This window comes from Lissotriton helveticus, chromosome 3_1 (assembly GCF_964261635.1).
Source record: "Lissotriton helveticus chromosome 3_1, aLisHel1.1, whole genome shotgun sequence".
NCBI classification, from domain to species: Eukaryota; Metazoa; Chordata; class Amphibia; order Caudata; family Salamandridae; genus Lissotriton; species Lissotriton helveticus.
Genome location: NC_136061.1, coordinates 1,625,494,855 through 1,625,513,462, shown reverse-complemented (window position 1 = coordinate 1,625,513,462; position 18,608 = coordinate 1,625,494,855). Strand labels below are relative to the sequence as shown.

The window sequence follows — 18,608 nt, the reverse complement described above, 5'->3', positions numbered from 1 at the left end:
TGGAAAGGCAGATCTAATCCAGACAGCTGGAACCTTGGCAGGACTGCCTCCAGGACCTGACTCTGGTTTTACTACTGTCGACAAGGTACCTGGAATCTCTGAAGTGGCAGCGGTCCAGCGGAGGTCTTGTAGCCGAGTTCCCGACATGATTGTAATCAGTCAGTTGGACCGCAACTGCACAAGCTGCAAGACTGCTAAAAAAGCAATGGCAGTGCCTTTCTGCTAAACTCGTAATCAGCCACCGAAACTGAAACCCCATAGGAAGTAATAGTAAAATGACAAAAAATATATGATATAACCTTTACTAAGGAACTCTTAAACTTTTATAAAATATGTATTGCATTATATAAAATAATTGTTCTGAAGGTGTGATGTAAAAATATTTTTGGGAAATCATTATTTATAAAATATATTTTGATAACTGTGTTAATTAATGTACATTTAAGTTAATCTACTGTAACATTTGTTGAATAAATAGTATTATTTTGCATTACTGATTTACCTTATAGTTTATCACAGGGAAATTTCCACCCCAATGGCAGAGATGTGCCTCTGTATTGTATGTTCACTCATAAACGTTATTCAGGAGGTGGAGACTAAAATCTAGAACTATACACTTGGATATAGTAAATAGCAAAATAATGTAAATCTACTTCTTGTGCAGGGGTAAATTTACGAGTGACTCTACAAGTGTAAATTTACTCTGAATATGCCCCAGAGTTTCTAATATAGCCTTATATCCCGTCGTAGTAGGCTATACCAGTCATTGAAGGCCTGCTCCAGTGTTAAAGGACCAAGTCGAAGGCTTTAACAAGGGAGTGGGACTTTAATGCCAGTACAGCCAGCTATAAGGCTAATAGAATATTCTGTCACAAGAGCGCAGAATGTTCTACAAATAAACCAAAGGCGTCATGGAGCCCAAGGGATTGAAATCCCCTTAGGCTCCATGAGGCCTTTGTTCACAGCACCAGCTGTGAACTACAATATTGGAATGTTGAAGCTGTGGTCTTCTACCGGTCATTAGAAGCACAGAGCACTCCATTGTTTTCAATGGAGCTCCCAACATTCCAATGTTCTAATGCATAAGGAGGCAAAGCCACCAACAGCGCACTAGACATGAGTACCGTTTGGGCTAAAACATGAGGTTATCTCTCAAATGTGGACTAGGAATATTGTGCACTATGTATGCATAATCTCCTTGAGATTTAGAATAATATTTGTTGATCACTGATGACCTACACTTGTGATCTCATTATTATCGATGTAATCTTTTTAGGTGTCACCTTGAAGAGAGTCTTCCCAGTATATTATATGACAGGACAAATCTGTTGCCTGGATGGACCCTATAAATATTTTTGAGGTCTAAAATCTCCACATCAGGAATATAGAGAACCTTAATACATTTGAGGTATGTTCCACTTGAATATTTAATGTGGGTAAGAAGGATGACATAGGTGGCCTTTCTAAGTTTAAGAACAATAAGCAGGAATTAAATATATACTATGGCAACAGAGGACTTAGGGGCTCAATATGATGTTGGTGGGTCCGATATCTGCTCCTGCGATCAACCAGTCGCATTACGATGTGGAGGGACCATATGCAGTGCTTCCGACGGGCTCAAGAAGCCCATCGGTGCCTCAGAGGGTCAGTAATCCCTACAATAAGGGTGGTACCTGCTCAGGCTCGGGCGATGGGATTACAATGTCCCCTCCCACCTGCCCTGTAATGTCGGTTCACCTGCTATGAAAAGGCAGGTGGAAAGTCACTTTGGGGGCCCCTAGCTGAGCCCGGTTCTCCCCTGGCCCTCCGCTATGGGGCCTGGGGGGTACTCCAATGGTGGCCCCTTGACCATCCCTGCACCATGTTGACGCACTGCATGGTGCCCGTCACACAGTGCAGGGATGTTTTTAAAGTGTTTATTCTCTTTTGGGGAGTGTGCTGCAGTCCACAGCACATGCTGTAATAGAAAGCATACAGATTGTGTCTGCTGTAAAGGCGGTCACATTGTGATCAGGGCAGCGGGACCGCCAACTTCTAGTGGGTGGTCCTGCTCCTGCCACAGTGCTGGTCGGGAGAGAGTCTGACAGACATCGGAATCAGGCCCATAGTCACTAGCTATGGCACATTCTAGCAGTGTATGTAAAAGTCCCTATAGAGTGAATTTGTGTCTTTCATTCTGTAAGAAATGCGGCACAAACAATGTGAGCGATTTCACTTGGGTCACATGGTTGTGTTCCGCATTTGCACATGCGGCCACGTAGGACCATCATATATCGTAACTGTAGAACTATTGAGCAATTTCTTTATGTTTTGTTTATATTTCAGACTCATTGTCAAGTATTGTTAGGTTATGTACGTCTCATTATTTAATAATTTAGATTATTCCTTAACATACTGTTATGTATGTTTGTGGAAAATATTGTATAACTTTGTGTTTTCTTAATGTGCCGTTATATGATGCCTTAGCTATGTTTTTGTATATCACTTACAGCCCTGAGGAAGTTCGAAACCTGTTTGAACGAAACATGTTGTTCTTATGTATGAGAACATGTTTTTATGGATACGGATTAAAGAAAGAATAAATATACTTTGAAATACATACGTGATCTTTGTGACTACCATATTTTCAGTTGCACCATTCTATTCACTATTTATTTCCAAGGTTTTAATGTTTGTTATATTTTGCTGATTCTACAGGAATAATACAATTCCTGCTAGCACATACTGAAGTGTTAGAGCTCTAGTGCATCAAATCATTCAGTTTCTTTTAAATTGACTCACTTTTCTGGTATGCCGGTGTAATTGATCATAACTCCCAGTATTTCATGTTACACTTGTTATGCAAAACCACTTCAATTATGCACTTATGGCATGCTCTGTAATTTCAAATTCATTTGGGTACAAATCGTATCAGGAGGGATTGGAAAAAAGGCAAATGAACCAAACATGTGTGTTGTTTGTGGCACTTGTGTTTTTGTGAATATTATTTGGACAAAATGAGCCTTTGCATCCAAAATATAGTGCTAAATGCCATATTTGCATTTCACAGAATTCGCTTGATTTTTCCTAAACATAATGCAATTACAGAAATGGAATTGATGCAAATGTAACAGACCCTTAACAACTGCATTCTTCCATAACTACAAAGGGTTTTTATTCAGTGCTCACATTTTAGATGGATTTCCTAAAGCCTTTTATATCAATCACAAACTGTGGTAATGGTATTGTTGAAGTGGCAAGAGTGTGGTACTGAGCCCATGAAAAATAACCCTTAGTTCTATCATCTGAATTATCGGAGGACATAATAATACCACTTAGTGTCTGGCTGCCACTCTATGCATTTATTCCTCTGCGTTATTGCACATCTTCTTCAGACCACCGTGACCATCTAACATCTTGCTAAATAGCTGAGATCTCTCATGTTCAGAAAAACAAAACATTTAGTATACCCTACCCTGCTATTTCTCTTTGCCACTCATATTGTTTTGCTTTTCTAAGAAAAAACCAGTTCCCTCTGTTTATAGATATTGTTTTTTTAATTCCGGAGAACTTTTAATTCATTAGATTTTCCATAGTGTATTTTGTTTTACTACCAGCCATCCTTTTAAAGAATGTCCTGTGTCTTTCTCTGCAGCACTCTGCTCCGTTTTGGTGTCTGTCTGCACGTCTTACGAAGGTGAATCATAATTTCAGGAATAGTGCTATCAACCTACACCATCTAAAACTAACTTAGTTCTGCATAATATTGTAGCACTTATGTAGTTTCCCTACCTCTTATCGAGGCCCCTAAGCAATTTGTAGATAGTCAGGTGGGTAGATGTGACGTCACTAGTGCACAGGTGGGAGAATGGTGTTAATTCTAGTGACGTGTAATGTCGAATTTTGGTTTGGTGTATGAGATCCAAAGGTTGTCAGATTTGGCACCATGGCATGTACTCACATTTTACAGGGGAGGTATGTTTTTATCCATTTTGATTGAATGGGAGAATTGAATTAGAGGTAACAAAAACCCATGCTGGTTATTTTGTAGTTGACAAAAATGATACATAATGAAAGGATCATGTTGTACACTTCACTGAATAAAGTTAAAGTGTATGGAAAGTTTATTTGTTCAATTATTTTTAGTTTTGTAAAATTATGACTGGGGTCTTTAAAATCTATTGCCAGTTAAGCTTTTAAAGTCAAAATCGGAATGTCTATATATGTCTACAAATGGCTCCAGTGTTACAAACAATACATGAATCTTTTTAAGGGAACATTTGAAATGTAAGTAAGCTCATGGAGGAATCATAGACATAAGGAATCAGTAGTTCACACTTCAGGGTAAATTCCTTCAAACGAAGGACCTTCAATCAATGTCTGCATTAACAAGCTGCCTTTTCTTTACTTTCACATCTTGTCAAGTGATTGATCTTGTAACAAAAGTAAATATGTAATTGATTGAAACCCCTTATCAGCCAACAGGGTCCTGCATTCATTCCGAATAATCATTTATTGTATATTTTGTCACATAAATCATGACCTTATTAATATTGTATAAAATACATTAAAACATGTAAAAGAATTCCTAGGGCTTTAGAAGTTTCACTTCAAGCAATAGTGAAACCTGTGAGCCAAGCTGCCACAACGGCTCGGCTGTTCGTCCAGTATAATTATTTTCTCCACATGAAGGAATATGAATAGCCTCCCTCCTTTCAGCGGAGGGACCATCAAAGAACAACTGCAGATGGCTCGCCATCACACTCCACACCATCAAACACCGCCTGTCATCCTAAACCACACTGGTGTGAAGAAAAATCTGCAAAAGTCCAAATTGAGCACTCCCTCAAGCGGAAGAGATTGTAGGCAGCTGTCAATGCAGAAAAGACAACGTCTTGACGGGGAGAATGAACTCTTTAAGGCATTCTGATCTTGTACTTGAAAAAAAATACCAAAAGATCAACAGTCTTCATAGGTTATCTTAATAAGCTGCAGAGACATCTCTAAGAGGACGTGTTAGGAAAATAAACATGTAGGATTAGAGGATAATAGCAGAAAAAATGCAAATGTCCTTTTCCCCAAGGTTAACATTCTATTTTATAAAAATAGTTGGGACCATTTTTAAAGTGTACACTTAGTGCAGTTTTAAGGATTTGGAGGGCCCTGAAAGACATGTTTTGGGCCCCTGTACAGAACAAAATCGAATGTTACTACCCATTTCCTGCTAGTTTTAGACTGCATAATGCCAAACAAGCGCTAAATTATGTGCTAAACTTTAACAATCACCCAAAAAAGTTGGAATATGTCTTGACCGTGACCCCAAAAATCCTTAAATGACACAGAGTAGAAAGACAGTCAAAGCTTGAGGTAGGCATAGAGAGAAAGAGGTTTAGATAGAGAAATAGGATATTCAGAGGTCAAATAGAGAAAAAAATTACTTTCCCAGGTAGTCTTTTGGAAGGTGGGGTCCCTGTGCAATCGCTCATTTTGCCCATGCTGTAAAATGTCATTGTACATTTGGAGCTGCCTAACTGTGTCCCTCTGAAACTTTTCTTTCCTTGGGGTTCTGCCCCTATGATTTCCTATGTTTGGTATTAAAAAAAGTAATTTACCAATAATGAATAATTTAGGCCTGGTTGTTGTGGGCTGGTCTGCCTCACTGCTCTTTGGAGCATGGCGCCTATTGTCACTATATTCAGCCATTCCTCCCCTACCTGGGCTTTCAAATGGCAGATTAGGGTTCTTGTCAGCTGTTTCGATTGTATCTCCCTGCTTCTGTTCCTGGCTTGCAACTTAGGGGTTGGGGCTATTCCCGACGTCTTTCTAGACACATCTCTCTGGCTTGTTTACTAAGGTCTAGGCTCACTTGGCTGCTACTTTTGTGCATTGCATTTCTTTTTAGGGTTGTTTGATTGCCCTGGATGGACTGCTGCTGGGCTTTGGCCTAACATAAACCCTGTGAGGATTAAATGTCCCTTAGCCATAATGCATCTGTCTGAGTCTATGGCAAACAATCCACTGTTATACATGCCACAGTGGCTTTGGCATTCTCACCTTGTTTGGAGGCTCTTCCTTTAGATTCTCCATATATCCAGCCTCTCACGTTGGTATTCGTGCTCCACTTTCAGGGGGACTTGGTCTCGCTTTCACTCCACTCAAACTTATATTTCTCAGGAGGCTGCTGTTTCAGTATTCAAGTTACTGCACAGTGCCTGCACACCCTACGGATTGTTGGCCTGTGTCCCCTGCATTTGTTACAGTTGAAATTTGCAGGGATGCTGCTCTCCTATTCTGTACATCTATTTGTTCATGGTTTGCACATTTTCCCAAACTGTAGCAGGTTATCTCCTTGACTGGGCTTTCTTGTGTTTGGCAGCCATGTTCTGGTGTCTGCTTTCAGTGACTTGCCCCTGGTCTTTTTTGGTACTCCTAGGTCACAAGGCTTGGTTGTCTTGGATTTCTGTCCTTCATGGGTGGTCGTTTGTATGCTGTTTCCCTTTTCTTTTCACTCTGAGCTTATGTTCATTGTTTCTTCCTCAGGATCAGCCTTTTTTTTTTCTCAGTCACATTGTGGTTGTGGCTCTGTTTAGATGTTCAATCCTGTGGGTCAGCTGTGCTTGATCAGAACCTGTTCTTTCTAAGTGAGGGTTTTCTTGCTTCTGGTCTTTCACCGGTGTGTCTGGGTGTCTTTCTTCTCCAAGGTTTAGAGGTGTGGGTACTTTTCAGCCTGTTCTATGTGATTGTTTCCCTTGTGGCTTTTATTTTGTTGTTTCCTTTGTGCCCTTGAGTTCATGTGGTGTTGGCTGCAGCGGCTCATGTCCTTTCCTGTACTTCTTTCCAATAAACTGGTAGGCTTTCATCTTACTGAACATGGATCTGCCGGCAACTGGTTTATGTCCTTCATTGGATGTTGTGGTGGTGTCTACTTGGCTGCCTGATAATTCATGGTGCCAGACCAATCAGTGCATCCTGCTGGGTAATAAGAGTTGTTCAGGCTCTGACGCTTTTTTGCACCTGTAGTTTTCTGATTTGGCCTCTTTATCTTCCTGCTTTTTGTCTGCTCCTTTTCTGATCCAATGTACATAGTGGCATGTTGGTACTGGGCTACTATAATTCTCTTTGGCTTTGTACCTGATTGCTTTTTGCTCCTTTTTGGCTGTTGACACCCTCTGCTTTTTGCTCCTGTCGGATGGTTTCTGGTCTTTTGGTCCTGGGTCCTTTGGTGTCTGTTATTTTTTTTGGGCTCCCTCTGAGATTTTCCTGTCCTGTGTGGTTAGGTTATGTTTTGCTGATTCGTAGAATGCGCTATCAATGAGGAGGCTATCATGGCACTGAACAGGTGTGAGTCCAGGGGCACCTAGGGCCTAGTAGGACAACTTGAAAAGCTAGGTCTTCAGCATCTTGTAGAATTCAAGAAGGGAGGAGGAGGCTCTTATGTGCATCAACAGGACATTCCATGCTTTAGAAGAGATGTAAGAGAAGGCTTGACCACTAGATAGGTGTTTTCATATATGTAGGATTGGTGCAAGTAGGAGCCCGGTTTGTGAAAGCAGATGCGATTGTTGTGGTATTCTGGAAAAGTGTCATGTAGTGTCTTGAAAGTATGGGTGAGGGGTTTGAATTGTGCTCGCTAGTGAATGGGGTGCTCCTTCAGATGTGGTTTGATGTGAGTGTGGCATGAAAAGTTGAGAGTTATTCTGGCTGCCAAATTCTAAACAGTCGGTACAAAAGGGGGTGCAAAAACAGTCTGCAGTCTTCTGGTGAATTTCTGGTTGATCCTGGCATAGTGGGTGTTCCCGTAGTCCAGCTTGCTTGTGACCAGGGCATGCATGATGGTTGCTGATTGGGAACTGTTAGAAAGTCGTCCTCAGCCTTATCAGGGTATGGAAGCATGAGATGGTGACAGAATTAACTTTGGCGATGTGACCCTCTATTCTTAATGTGATTGGCTATTTCTTCAGAACACACTTACATTGGAAAAATCTGTACTGCATACAAAATCCTATGCTACTTTTGGGTGTGGCTTATTTGCATGTCTACACTCATAACTACTTTGGCTGAGACTGTAGCTAACTCCAGCAACTTTGAAGGAAATCCACACATATACATTTGACATTATAAGCCAAATCCTCTGTTGATGTTAACCACAAGTTCCAATACAATATCAAATCTACTATCTGTACTTGTGGTGATCACCAGTATTGAAATGTTACCGGTTGGCCCTGGATATGTTTGGTGCTACATAAATGATAAGTTATTTGGCCATTCATAGACTGTGATTATTACAACTTGCATTTTTTTAAATTGGTCCATTTGCATTTATCCTTTGTATTGTCGTCATGAGTATGTCTGAATTTCTGATTTACAGGAGGTTTTGGTATGCAAGAGTATGAATTGGCCGGTGTGAAACTGTTGGTGTGGATGTGTGAGTGAATGTGGCGTGGAACCTATTATGTTTATTATCTATCATGTTGAATGAATTATTAATAAAATGTTGATATGTTTCTGAAATCTTTATTGTGATATGCCTTTGTCCTCAGGCCAGCTCCCTAGGTATATACATTAGCAACGTTTAGTGTTTGTTATCCATTGTGGTAGAGAATCTCTGTTTTGAGTAGTTTGTCTTTTTCCCTGACCTTTCTCTACCGTATTCGCTTCAGGGACTCCCTTGTTTGAATGGGATCACCATGGCGTTAGAGAAACTACCAAAGATGGTTTGTACCCTTACTGACAAAACAAAATATCTAGATGCACCCCGGGAGGAGGCGGACGCGAGATCTTGGGTATGCAACCTCAGGTTTGTGAGTTTTCCAGAGAGTGCCAAAGGAACTTCACCAGAACAATTCCTAGAGACCTGGCTCAGACACCTGCTTAGTCCTGATAAACTCTCACTCCTATTTGTAATTGAGAGAGACCATTGAGACCTGTCCCCTAGACTCCCCCCCTATCCGGAAGATCGCTCAGGGTACTGATTGCAAAGGTCCTCAACTATGAAGACATGGATGCTGTTCTAAAGTGGGCCAGAACCCAGGGCGACATCTAGCTTGATGGACAAACTAATTGCATTATCCCTGACTTTACCAAAATAGTCCAATTGGAGTGGAAATCCTTACTGGTTGTGAAGCGGAAGCTGAGGCAATTGAATATCTGCTACATGTTACTGTTTCTGGCGAAACTGCATGTTGTACATGAGGGCCATAATCATTTCTTCACTGGGTCAGAGGAGGTGTGGGACTGGCTTAAGAGTATCCACCAGAAGAGCGGCACCTGTTTGCCTCCCTGTTGAGATAGAGGCCCCAAGGGCAGCAATAGGCCAAATGGATTGGAGGAAACATGACATTGGGGGCATGGTGACGCATGCATAGAAGTACACTGGCGCTAACAGACTCTCTGGACCACAGATTGAGTGAAATGGCGGGCAGTGGTTGTGCCAAGGGAGAGGAACCGGCTACCCAGAAGAACCGGCTAGAGTGGGTGCAGATGACTTGGATACACAGTCCCCTTTGCAATGTAGAACACTGGTGCTCCATGTCTGTGAAGGATGTGCTTTCTTAAGCTGCAGCACGACTGTCCGTGCCCTGTTTATTGCCAAAAATGCTGGGAGGCAGATATGTGGCGCCAGTTATACTGAATTGAATCTGTGGAGAGAATACATTTTTTGTGGTACTGACGAGCAGGGTTGCAATCGGATACCGAACACTTAGGAGCGCCTTGGTGCATATGACACCGGAGTGTACATAAAGCCAGGAAGTAGCTTGTAGGAACATGGGTAATTCCTGATATCTGCAGCTGGCTAGTTTTAGCAGGCTGGATGTGGAGGCCATGTGACCACCTCCTGTTTGAGTTGAACTTCAATTATAGTAAGTATTGAGCTGTTACAATACCCCAAGGTTTAGGGGCAATATGGGAATGCACCGATTAAGGATTTATGGGGATTTTTGCTAGGGGCAGGTAAAGGGTGGGCAAGAGGATCATGCATACTTAGGGAGACATACTAGAGTGATGAGGTAGATCTCGGACACAACATACAGGTGGCTATACTCCTGCCTGTTTACTACAGTACTTGCAGAAGCCGAGTGTGTGCTGTGATGCATCAGGACCAGGTAGTGAAAGTACTGATGCACTACACATAGCCACCTGGAACATTTGAGGCCTTAATGCATATATTGACCAGTATGTGGTGCAAACATAGCTCTGAAGGCATGGCATCCATATAGCCATGCTGCACATCTACACATTAAGAGGAAGTACATAAATTGAAAAAGAAATGTAGGGGTCAGATGTAGTCCACAAAGTACTCCTATGCAAGAGGAGTTATGATCTGGCTGGTCCCGGGCACGCCTTTTCAACATCACCATACACACACGGATGTGGAGAACCAGTTTGTGTACATTTATGGGTTATTAAGTGGCAAGGAGTTATGACTCCTGAATACCTATGTGCCCCACATAGATGCAAACATTTGTATTGGACCTCACTGTAACTACTGCTCCTGTATAAAGATTTTCCACTTATCTGGGGTGGTAAGATCAATCACATATTAGAAGAGAACATGGAAAGATGCCCACCTAGATGAAACTCAAAACCTTGGATGACGGCTGCACTAGCAGAGGTATGGGACTGCTGGAGATGCATTGATATGTGGTGAACTCATGTTACTCAGGGATGCACTAAATGCACCGAAGATTGGACTGCATATTGGTGATGAGGGAACTTGACCTCAGAATGCAAAGTGCCAAATATCTAAATAGATATTTATTGGAGCACACACCTCTACTGGTCACAGGTAGTGGCAGGGGTAATCAGTCTCCTTCATGACAACTATGCCAGAGGCTATGGGGGAACATGGTATTTTGCTAGGATATTAAAAAGGCTTTGGGGAGCTACCTACAGCACAACTGGGTTCCATAGGTGCACAAGCGACTGGGAAGGAGTCCATGAAGGCAGTGGTGAGGGAGGAGTGTATGCCCAAGACCCAAGGCATCTGTAGACAACTGACACGCAATGTGCAGGACATCTAACCTGGGCTTCTATTGGAATTCTATAACGCATATTAGGAAGCCCCTTATCGCCGTTTTAGTGGCAGATTCCTGCCGCTAAAACTGCGATAATTTTAACGAGGTTCTTGCTAATATGCCCCTCAGTTTCTTACAAACTCACTCCCAGCAAAAGTCTAAAACTGGGATAATCCAAAAAGCTAAATTTAATGGTATTTCCTACACATTCACTCTCCATCAAGCATTCAAACTCATTTTACTTGAATATTGGCATAAATCTTTAAAACAAATATATAAATGTTTGGAAAAACAGATGCTAGAGAAATACATAGTCAATTGTAGATAAAGCTCGAAATCCAGGCAACTCAACATTTGGGAAAACTGAGTATTAGAATAAATCCACTTAAGACACATCTTCGAAAAAAATGAATTATTTGTGGGAATGCCTTTACTATTGTTTTACACTTAGCTGTTACTGTTTAATTTGGTTTTCTGTTTCATTGCCTTTCAAAGTTAATTTCAGTTGTTGTAAAATACATTTATCTGCGAATTTAAGTACAACCTTACATAAAAAATGAATGTACAATGCTATGAAATATGTTCATTAATTGTTCGTACAATATAAAATTAAAGCAATACATTCAATCAACTGGCTGCATTGATACCCCGCCAGATATGCATTGTTATAGCTTTGCAAATACACACATATTGTGAAGTCTGTCGGTTCTTCTGTCAACCTTACATTTCCTGCAATGCAATTCAAGACCTAGCGATGACAATCTAGCTCCTCCACCAGATGGTAGAATTGGTGATCATAGCTGAAAGGAACTGGTAATTGTATACATCAGGGCATATTTACAAGCCCTTATCGCCACCATAACGTCACTTCTCAGGACGTTGTAGTGGCGATAGTGGCTTTGCCTTATTCACAAGGCAGCATTAACCCACATAACATGGCTTAACACTACCTTGTATTTAAGGCCCCCTTTCATGCAATACTTAGCATGAAAGGGGTGGGCAATGAGGGTTGCGGTGGGCGTTCCACCGCAACACCCATTGATTTTGACACTTCCCCATATTTACAAGGGCAGGGTAAATATGGGCCAGCAACAAAATTAAGACCAGGGAAAACCTGGTCGTAAACAGGCGCAATGAGGAGAAATGTTTCATTTCTCCTCATTTTTGCTGTTCTATGTGTGCTGCGTTGTGCAGCACACATAAAAACAGCAAAAGGCCATTGATTATTTTTGTGCAAGAAGGTGACCCTTTCTGAACATAAACAACCAATAAAAAAAAATACGCTTTGCAACTTCTATGTGTGGTGCATTAAGCAGCACACATAGACGTTATAAAATCCCATTTAAAGATTGTTTATGGGCAGGAAGGGCCTTCCTGCACATAAACAATCTTCCCCTCAATGCAGACACTTTTGCACTATGGCGCAAGGGTGCCAGCTTTAGCGCTAGGCTGCTAAATTTAGCGCCAGCTCAGGGGAAAACACAGGGCTGCACCAAATTGTTGTAAATATGGTGCAGCCCTGTGTTTTTGAAGTGGTGAAGCGTGGTGTTAAGCCAAGGAGGCTAACTCTTCGCTCCGCCACTTTGTGGTAAATATGCCCCATCATTTCTTGGTGCCTGATTCACAAAGCTTTCATAGATATCACATGACTGCCTTATGCCTGGAAATGCACAAATAGGTATTGCCGAAGTCTCGAGTAGGATACGACTACTGTCATAAAATGTGTAGTCAATCACCCTTAGAAACGTAGGAATAATTCACAACAAAGACAAGAGTAAGACAGAAATATTTAGAGAAAATAGTTTGTTAATAAGCCCCTTCGGTGAAGTGCAGAACCATAGTGGATAGTGGGCCCTGCCATTGGTTAGATCACGGATTTGCAAGACTATAGAACTTTGGGGCATATTATCAAGGGGGCCGCTTTAGCGGCCGTTTTTGGCCGCTAAGCGGCAATAATACTATCGACCTATTATCAAGCTGTCGCTAACAGCAGTTAGCAACAGCTTGTAGGCGATAGCGAGCGGTTTGGGGCCCGCTTTGCATGTCAGCGATATTTACTGCTAATGACTTACAAAGTGGGCGTACCCAACCCGTTAGCGACTGAAAGCAGTTGCTAACATCGCTATCGCCTATTACCAACACAGGCGTAGCGATGGAAATATTCGCGCTAAGCGCGAATATCTCCAAAAACTAACACCTGTTCAGACCAGTTCTTAGCCATTATATCAAATGGGAGGTGGATATAATGGCTAAGACCCTTATAGCGATAATGCATGAATATCGCTGTATTCTCAGCTATATTCACGGATTTTGCCGCTATCGCCGGGAATTTTATCACTTTTGAGATAAACATTGCTAATAGCACGTTATCTCAGCGATAAAATCCCGTGATGCGCGGCGTTAAAAAAATAGCTGCTAACCCTACTTAGCGATAATATCGCTATTTGTTGGTAATATGCCCCTTTATTTAATTAACTTTAATTGAAGATTGTTTCAGAGATAATCATGTCGCTCTAGTTTTGATGAGGCCAAGTTGTAAACCAATCATGTTTATGCTGGTTTAATGGAGCCCCTGATCCCTATTTACTTGATGATATATGTCCTGATAAATCATTAGCTTAGGTAGCCCCAGGATGACAACAAATATCTATAAGAGTTGAACATTTGACACTTTGGTTTAAAGTTAACGTCCAGCACCTTAAACGGAAAATCAATGTAAGCAGTAGCAAGATATGATGGAAATAGTCACAGTTGCATGAAACTGCATATTTGTAACGGAACTACTAATCAAGGCAATTCAAGTTCTTGCTATCCTAGTAAATGGAAGTTATTGTGCAGTTTAGGGAGCTAAAAACAGAAGAAGGTTGTATAAACACTAATGTTTAACTCGTCCGTTTGATCTGTATCCCTACAGATAACACATTCTTCAAAGGAATTCTATCCATACATTAACCTTTACTTGAAAACCAGCAGGAGGATGGATGTTCAATGACTGTTAGGTGTTTTCCTGGCCGCCACGACATATATATTTTGAGGTTTTGCCGGGCGAAAAATGACATTGATGTATGCAATGTCAAATGCTACTTGCCCTCCAGCATTGAATCAAAGAAAACGAATGCTTTGCCAGAATTAATATACTGTATATGACTCTACATAAGCAGAAGAAAATGTATCATGGTAACTATCAATATTTTAAAAATACATTTATTTTAACTCTGCTGAAAACAAAATTCAGCACGTCTGATTTTTCTTTGTCAGAAACAAAATGGGTACGTATTGATTTCACACAGAAATATGTTTCATTTCCTTCTCGAATCATATCGCTCTCTAAAATAGTTTTATCCAATATGTGCCTTTCAATTCTCCTTTTAAAGGGCATTACTATATTTATGAAACGTATTAAATGGTGTTTAAAAAAAACATGCTCTTAAGTACAAAGCCTTTAAAAATGCTGAACATTAAACATGGGCTTTTCTTACCTTAGGATATGGAAAATGTTTTCCCTTGGGGTATAGGCCTCCGGTAAACCGTGGAATAACCATATTTGGCACTAAGGAGTCGTTTATCATCAAAAATGCCAGTCTTTCTCCATCTGGTGACCACCAGTGGGCAACATGGGAATGCAAGAGCTCCTCTGTAAGCAAACATATATTAGCATTAAATGTACTATTCGAAAAAGCGTAACAGAATAGGTAGATAAGTCTACAAGATGGGTACTCACAAAAATTTTCTCGGGGGCCAAATTAACAGTGTGGTTTGTGGCCAAGGGCCGCACCGGTGGGGGCGGGGTCAGTGGGGAGCGGAGGCGGGGCTAGAGCAACAAAAAAACTGTGACCATGAGGATGAACACAGACCCCTGCAGCGGACGCCTTCGTCCACTGAGCCACCAGACTCGGAAAACACACATCTTTCTCTCTCTCTCTCTCTCTCTCTCTCTCTCTCTCTCTCTCTCTCTTTCTCTGTCTCACTCCCTCTCTCTCTCTATCTCTCTCCCTCTCTCTATCTCTATCTCGCTCCCTCTCTATCTTTCACTCCCTCTCTCCCTCTCTCTCTCTCTGTCTCCCTCTGTCTCACTCCCTTTGTCTGTCTCCCTCTCTCTCTCTCTGTCTCCCTCTCTCTCCCTCTGTCTCCCTCCCTCTCTCTCCCGCTGCCTTCCTCCCTCTATCTCCCTCTGTCTGGCTACCTCCCTCTGTCTCCCTCTATCTGTCTCCCTCCCTTTGCTTCCCTCCCTCTCTCGCCCTCCTCCCTCTGTCTGTTTCCCTCTTTCTCCCTCTGTCTCTCTCCTCCCTCTGTCTGTCTCCTTCTGTATCCCTTTGTCTGTCACCCTCTGTCTCTGTACCTCTGTCTCCCTCCCTCTGTCTCTCTCCCTCTGTCTCCCTCTCTCTCTCTCTCTCCCTCTGTCTCCCTCTCTCTCTGTCTCCCTCTGTTTGTCTCTGTCTCCCTCCCTCTGACTCTCTCCCTCTGTTTCCCTCTCTCTCTGTCTCCTTCTGTCTGTCTCTGTCTCCCTCCCTCTCTCTCCCTCCCTCTGTCTCCCTTCCTCTGTCTCCGTCTCTCTCTCTCCCTCTGTCTCCCTCTGTCTCTGTCTCCCTCTGTCTGTCTTTCTCTTCCTCCCTCGGTCTCCCCCTGAACACCCTTCCTCTGTCTCCCTCTGCCTCTCTCTGTCTCCCTCTCCCTCCCCCTCCCTCTGTCTCCCCCGGACCTCCCTCCCTCTGTCTCCCTCTATCTGTCTCCCTCCCTCTGTCTGTCTCCCTCCCTCTGTTGCCCTCCTCCCTCTGTTGCCCTCCTCCCTCTGTCTATCTCCCTCTGTCTGTCACCCGCTGTCTCCCTCTCTGCCTCCCTCCCTCTGTCTCCCTCCCTCTCCCTCCCTCTCCCTCTGTCTCCTTTTGTCTCCCTCCCTGTCTCCCTCTCTCTCTGTCTCCCTCTCCCTCTGTCTCTCTCCATGTCTCCCTCCCTGTCTTCTTCCCTTTGTCTTCCTTCCTCGGTCTCCCTCAGTCTGTCACCCTCTGTCACCTCACCCCAGCTTCCCGGGCACACACACTTACTTCACAGGTCTTTAAAAGACCATTTACTTGTTAATGAGGCTTTGTTGTGAATCGCCCGGCCCCCATAGAGCAGAGTGTCTCTGAGTCTGCGCCCGCTGCGGCGGTGGTGTTTGCGGACACTTTACATTTCTTTTACAAAAGCACAGGTGCAATGCTTGCAAGGTCCGCGGGCTGCCAGGGAAGGCAGGCTGTACTATGAGGCTGTACTATGAGCAGCTGTGGTCTAGAGCATGAAGAAGAAGTCGGCAGAATATGCATGCAAGCTCTCCCTATATATATATTGCCCTTTTTTCTCTGTGTATCTCTTTTGCTCTTTTTCCAGAAAGGACATAAGGGGCACACATTGTACCTTTATGATTGGTATCATACACAACATGGAAAAATATGAAATGCAGGAATGTATTACTGGGCTGATTACGTGTCTCTTAGAACAAATGTTACACAGATTCATGAAAAGCGCATTAAAATGGCTAAAATCATCTTTTATCTTCTTTAAAGACTCATTCTTTGGAAAATTATGAAATAATACATATTTTTTATCTACCTCGTTGTTAAAAAAGTAAGATGATTTAACTAATGAGCACTGTCATAATGTTGCAATCCATTTTGTGTAATGACCTGTGAATACTAGAATTCCTTTTACAGCTTGATAACAATGACACCCACTTTTCTTTTGAATTCATATTAGAACATTGGAATGCTCCATTGAAAACAATGGCATAGAAGCCCGTAGAAGCCCTGAGCTTCAACATTCCGATGTTGCCATCCACAGCTATTACTGTGAATAAAGGAGATTTCAATCCCCTCAGGCTTTGTGAGGCCTTTGTTTTATTTGTTAGAACATTTTGCCCTCTAGTGATGGAATGCTCCAATAGCCTTATAGAACGCTGTAGCTGGGCTACACAATCAGTAAAGTCCTGCTCCCTTCTTAAAGGCACTTAATGGCCGGTATATCCCGCTTTGGTAGGCTATAATATCTTTCATACTTAACCATTTGATGATTCAGTAAACCATTTTACCTTATTTGGTCATGCAATGACACATAATTCAGATCAAACAGAGTAGCGTAAAATTTCCAACAAGTTAATATAATACATGATTATCCTATCATTCAGCTTTAAACAGGGAAAGAAAATGCAAGGCTAAAAGTCTGATTAATTTTCCTCTTGGAAATAAAAGTCCCTTGCAAGGAGTCAGCATTGGCACAAATTTCCTAAAGTGATCTGCAAATTTTAGCACAACTCACTTGATGTTTCTGTAATTTGAAGGAGAACATCAGAATCAGTTTTACCAAGCATTTCAGCATGGCTCAGTGTTGGTGGAGGGAGCAGACGAATTGGGAGAGAGAGAGATATGGAGGAAGTGTGTTTGTCTGTAGGGAGAGACACAGAGGAGCAACTGTGTGTCACAGGGGAGAAGGAAGAGATGTATACATATAGAGGGAGAGAGGAGAGAAACACAGAGAGACTGAGACATAGGGACAGGGAGTGTCAGGACACGCACCATCATTGAATGCTAAGTCTCAAATAGAAAGCAACCAGAAGCAAAGAAAAATAGTTTCCTGACATAGTAGGTGAAAGGATACACCCAGTGACATTTAAGGGCTTAAGGGGTGGGATAAACACAAGAATAGGGACAGATGCAGGGAATTGAAATGAGACGGAACAGAAACCAGTCATGGCAGCCAATTCTAAGAATTTGTTTAATTATTAGTTCCATTGATGTCAGTGACACACAGCTAGACAAGGCTGTTCTGCAGCTAGACTGGAAAGGAGGAATGGCTGCAGGGAAAAATAGACTGTCCATTGAGAGTGGAAGAATGAAACACGAAACTGATAAGTGGCAGGGCAAAAGAGACTGATAACACTGCAAAGCACACACAATTTTGCACGACTGACAGTTGACTTGGTTGATGTTATATTGTTAACATTGTAAAGCACATTTCTAGTATTACCTGGTAGTGCTCTATCTGTGATCTGCCTTTCTGTGTGATTCTGGGCATTCACACGGATTGGAGTCAAAGTACTCAGGTATCTCAGTGTCTGGCCAGTATATATTTTGCGAAGTGGTTGGTGGTGATGAAGCAAGGTTTCATACGTAAAGAAACTTGCATGGATTTAATCCTCTCAAAATAATCTGTAACTTATTAATAGACATGTTTTGTATCATTAAAAATTACATTACACAACATTTTTGTATTTAGGTGAAGCTTTTCTATGTGCTTTCACTAACAGTAACTCGAGTGACTTAATATGGCCAACGAAAATGCGGGAACTCTTCTGGGCATGCGTCTGCCACATCTACATGGTGTGACGTCGTTCTGCTTTTGGTGGGAAATCTTTGCAGCTGCGCACTAGTATTGAAGATGGCCGCTTCATGTCTCACACACTAATGCACCTGCTACTGCTTGAACTAAACTTTGTTCGTTCTGCTTAACTATTAATGCTATAGTTATAAAACAGTAATGGGGATAGAGTAGAGATAAGTTGTATACAGTGCATTCATTTATTTTTGCATTCTACTGTGTCTCTCTATGACTTTATTATTAGCTCGTATTTGGCCCTGAAGGGTG

At 42.1% G+C, this 18,608-nt stretch overlaps 1 protein-coding gene across 2 annotated transcripts in view; it reads right to left on the bottom strand.

The window, feature by feature from the left end:
• DPP10 (dipeptidyl peptidase like 10) overlaps window positions 1–18,608 on the bottom strand; it is a 1,755,202-nt gene that overhangs the window by 497,010 nt on the left and 1,239,584 nt on the right. For both annotated transcript variants that reach the window (XM_078683981.1, XM_078683980.1), the window contains exon 9: window positions 14,474–14,628. In XM_078683981.1, coding sequence (XP_078540107.1) covers window positions 14,474–14,628 — 155 coding nt within the window. The remainder of the gene's footprint in view (window positions 1–14,473; window positions 14,629–18,608) is intronic.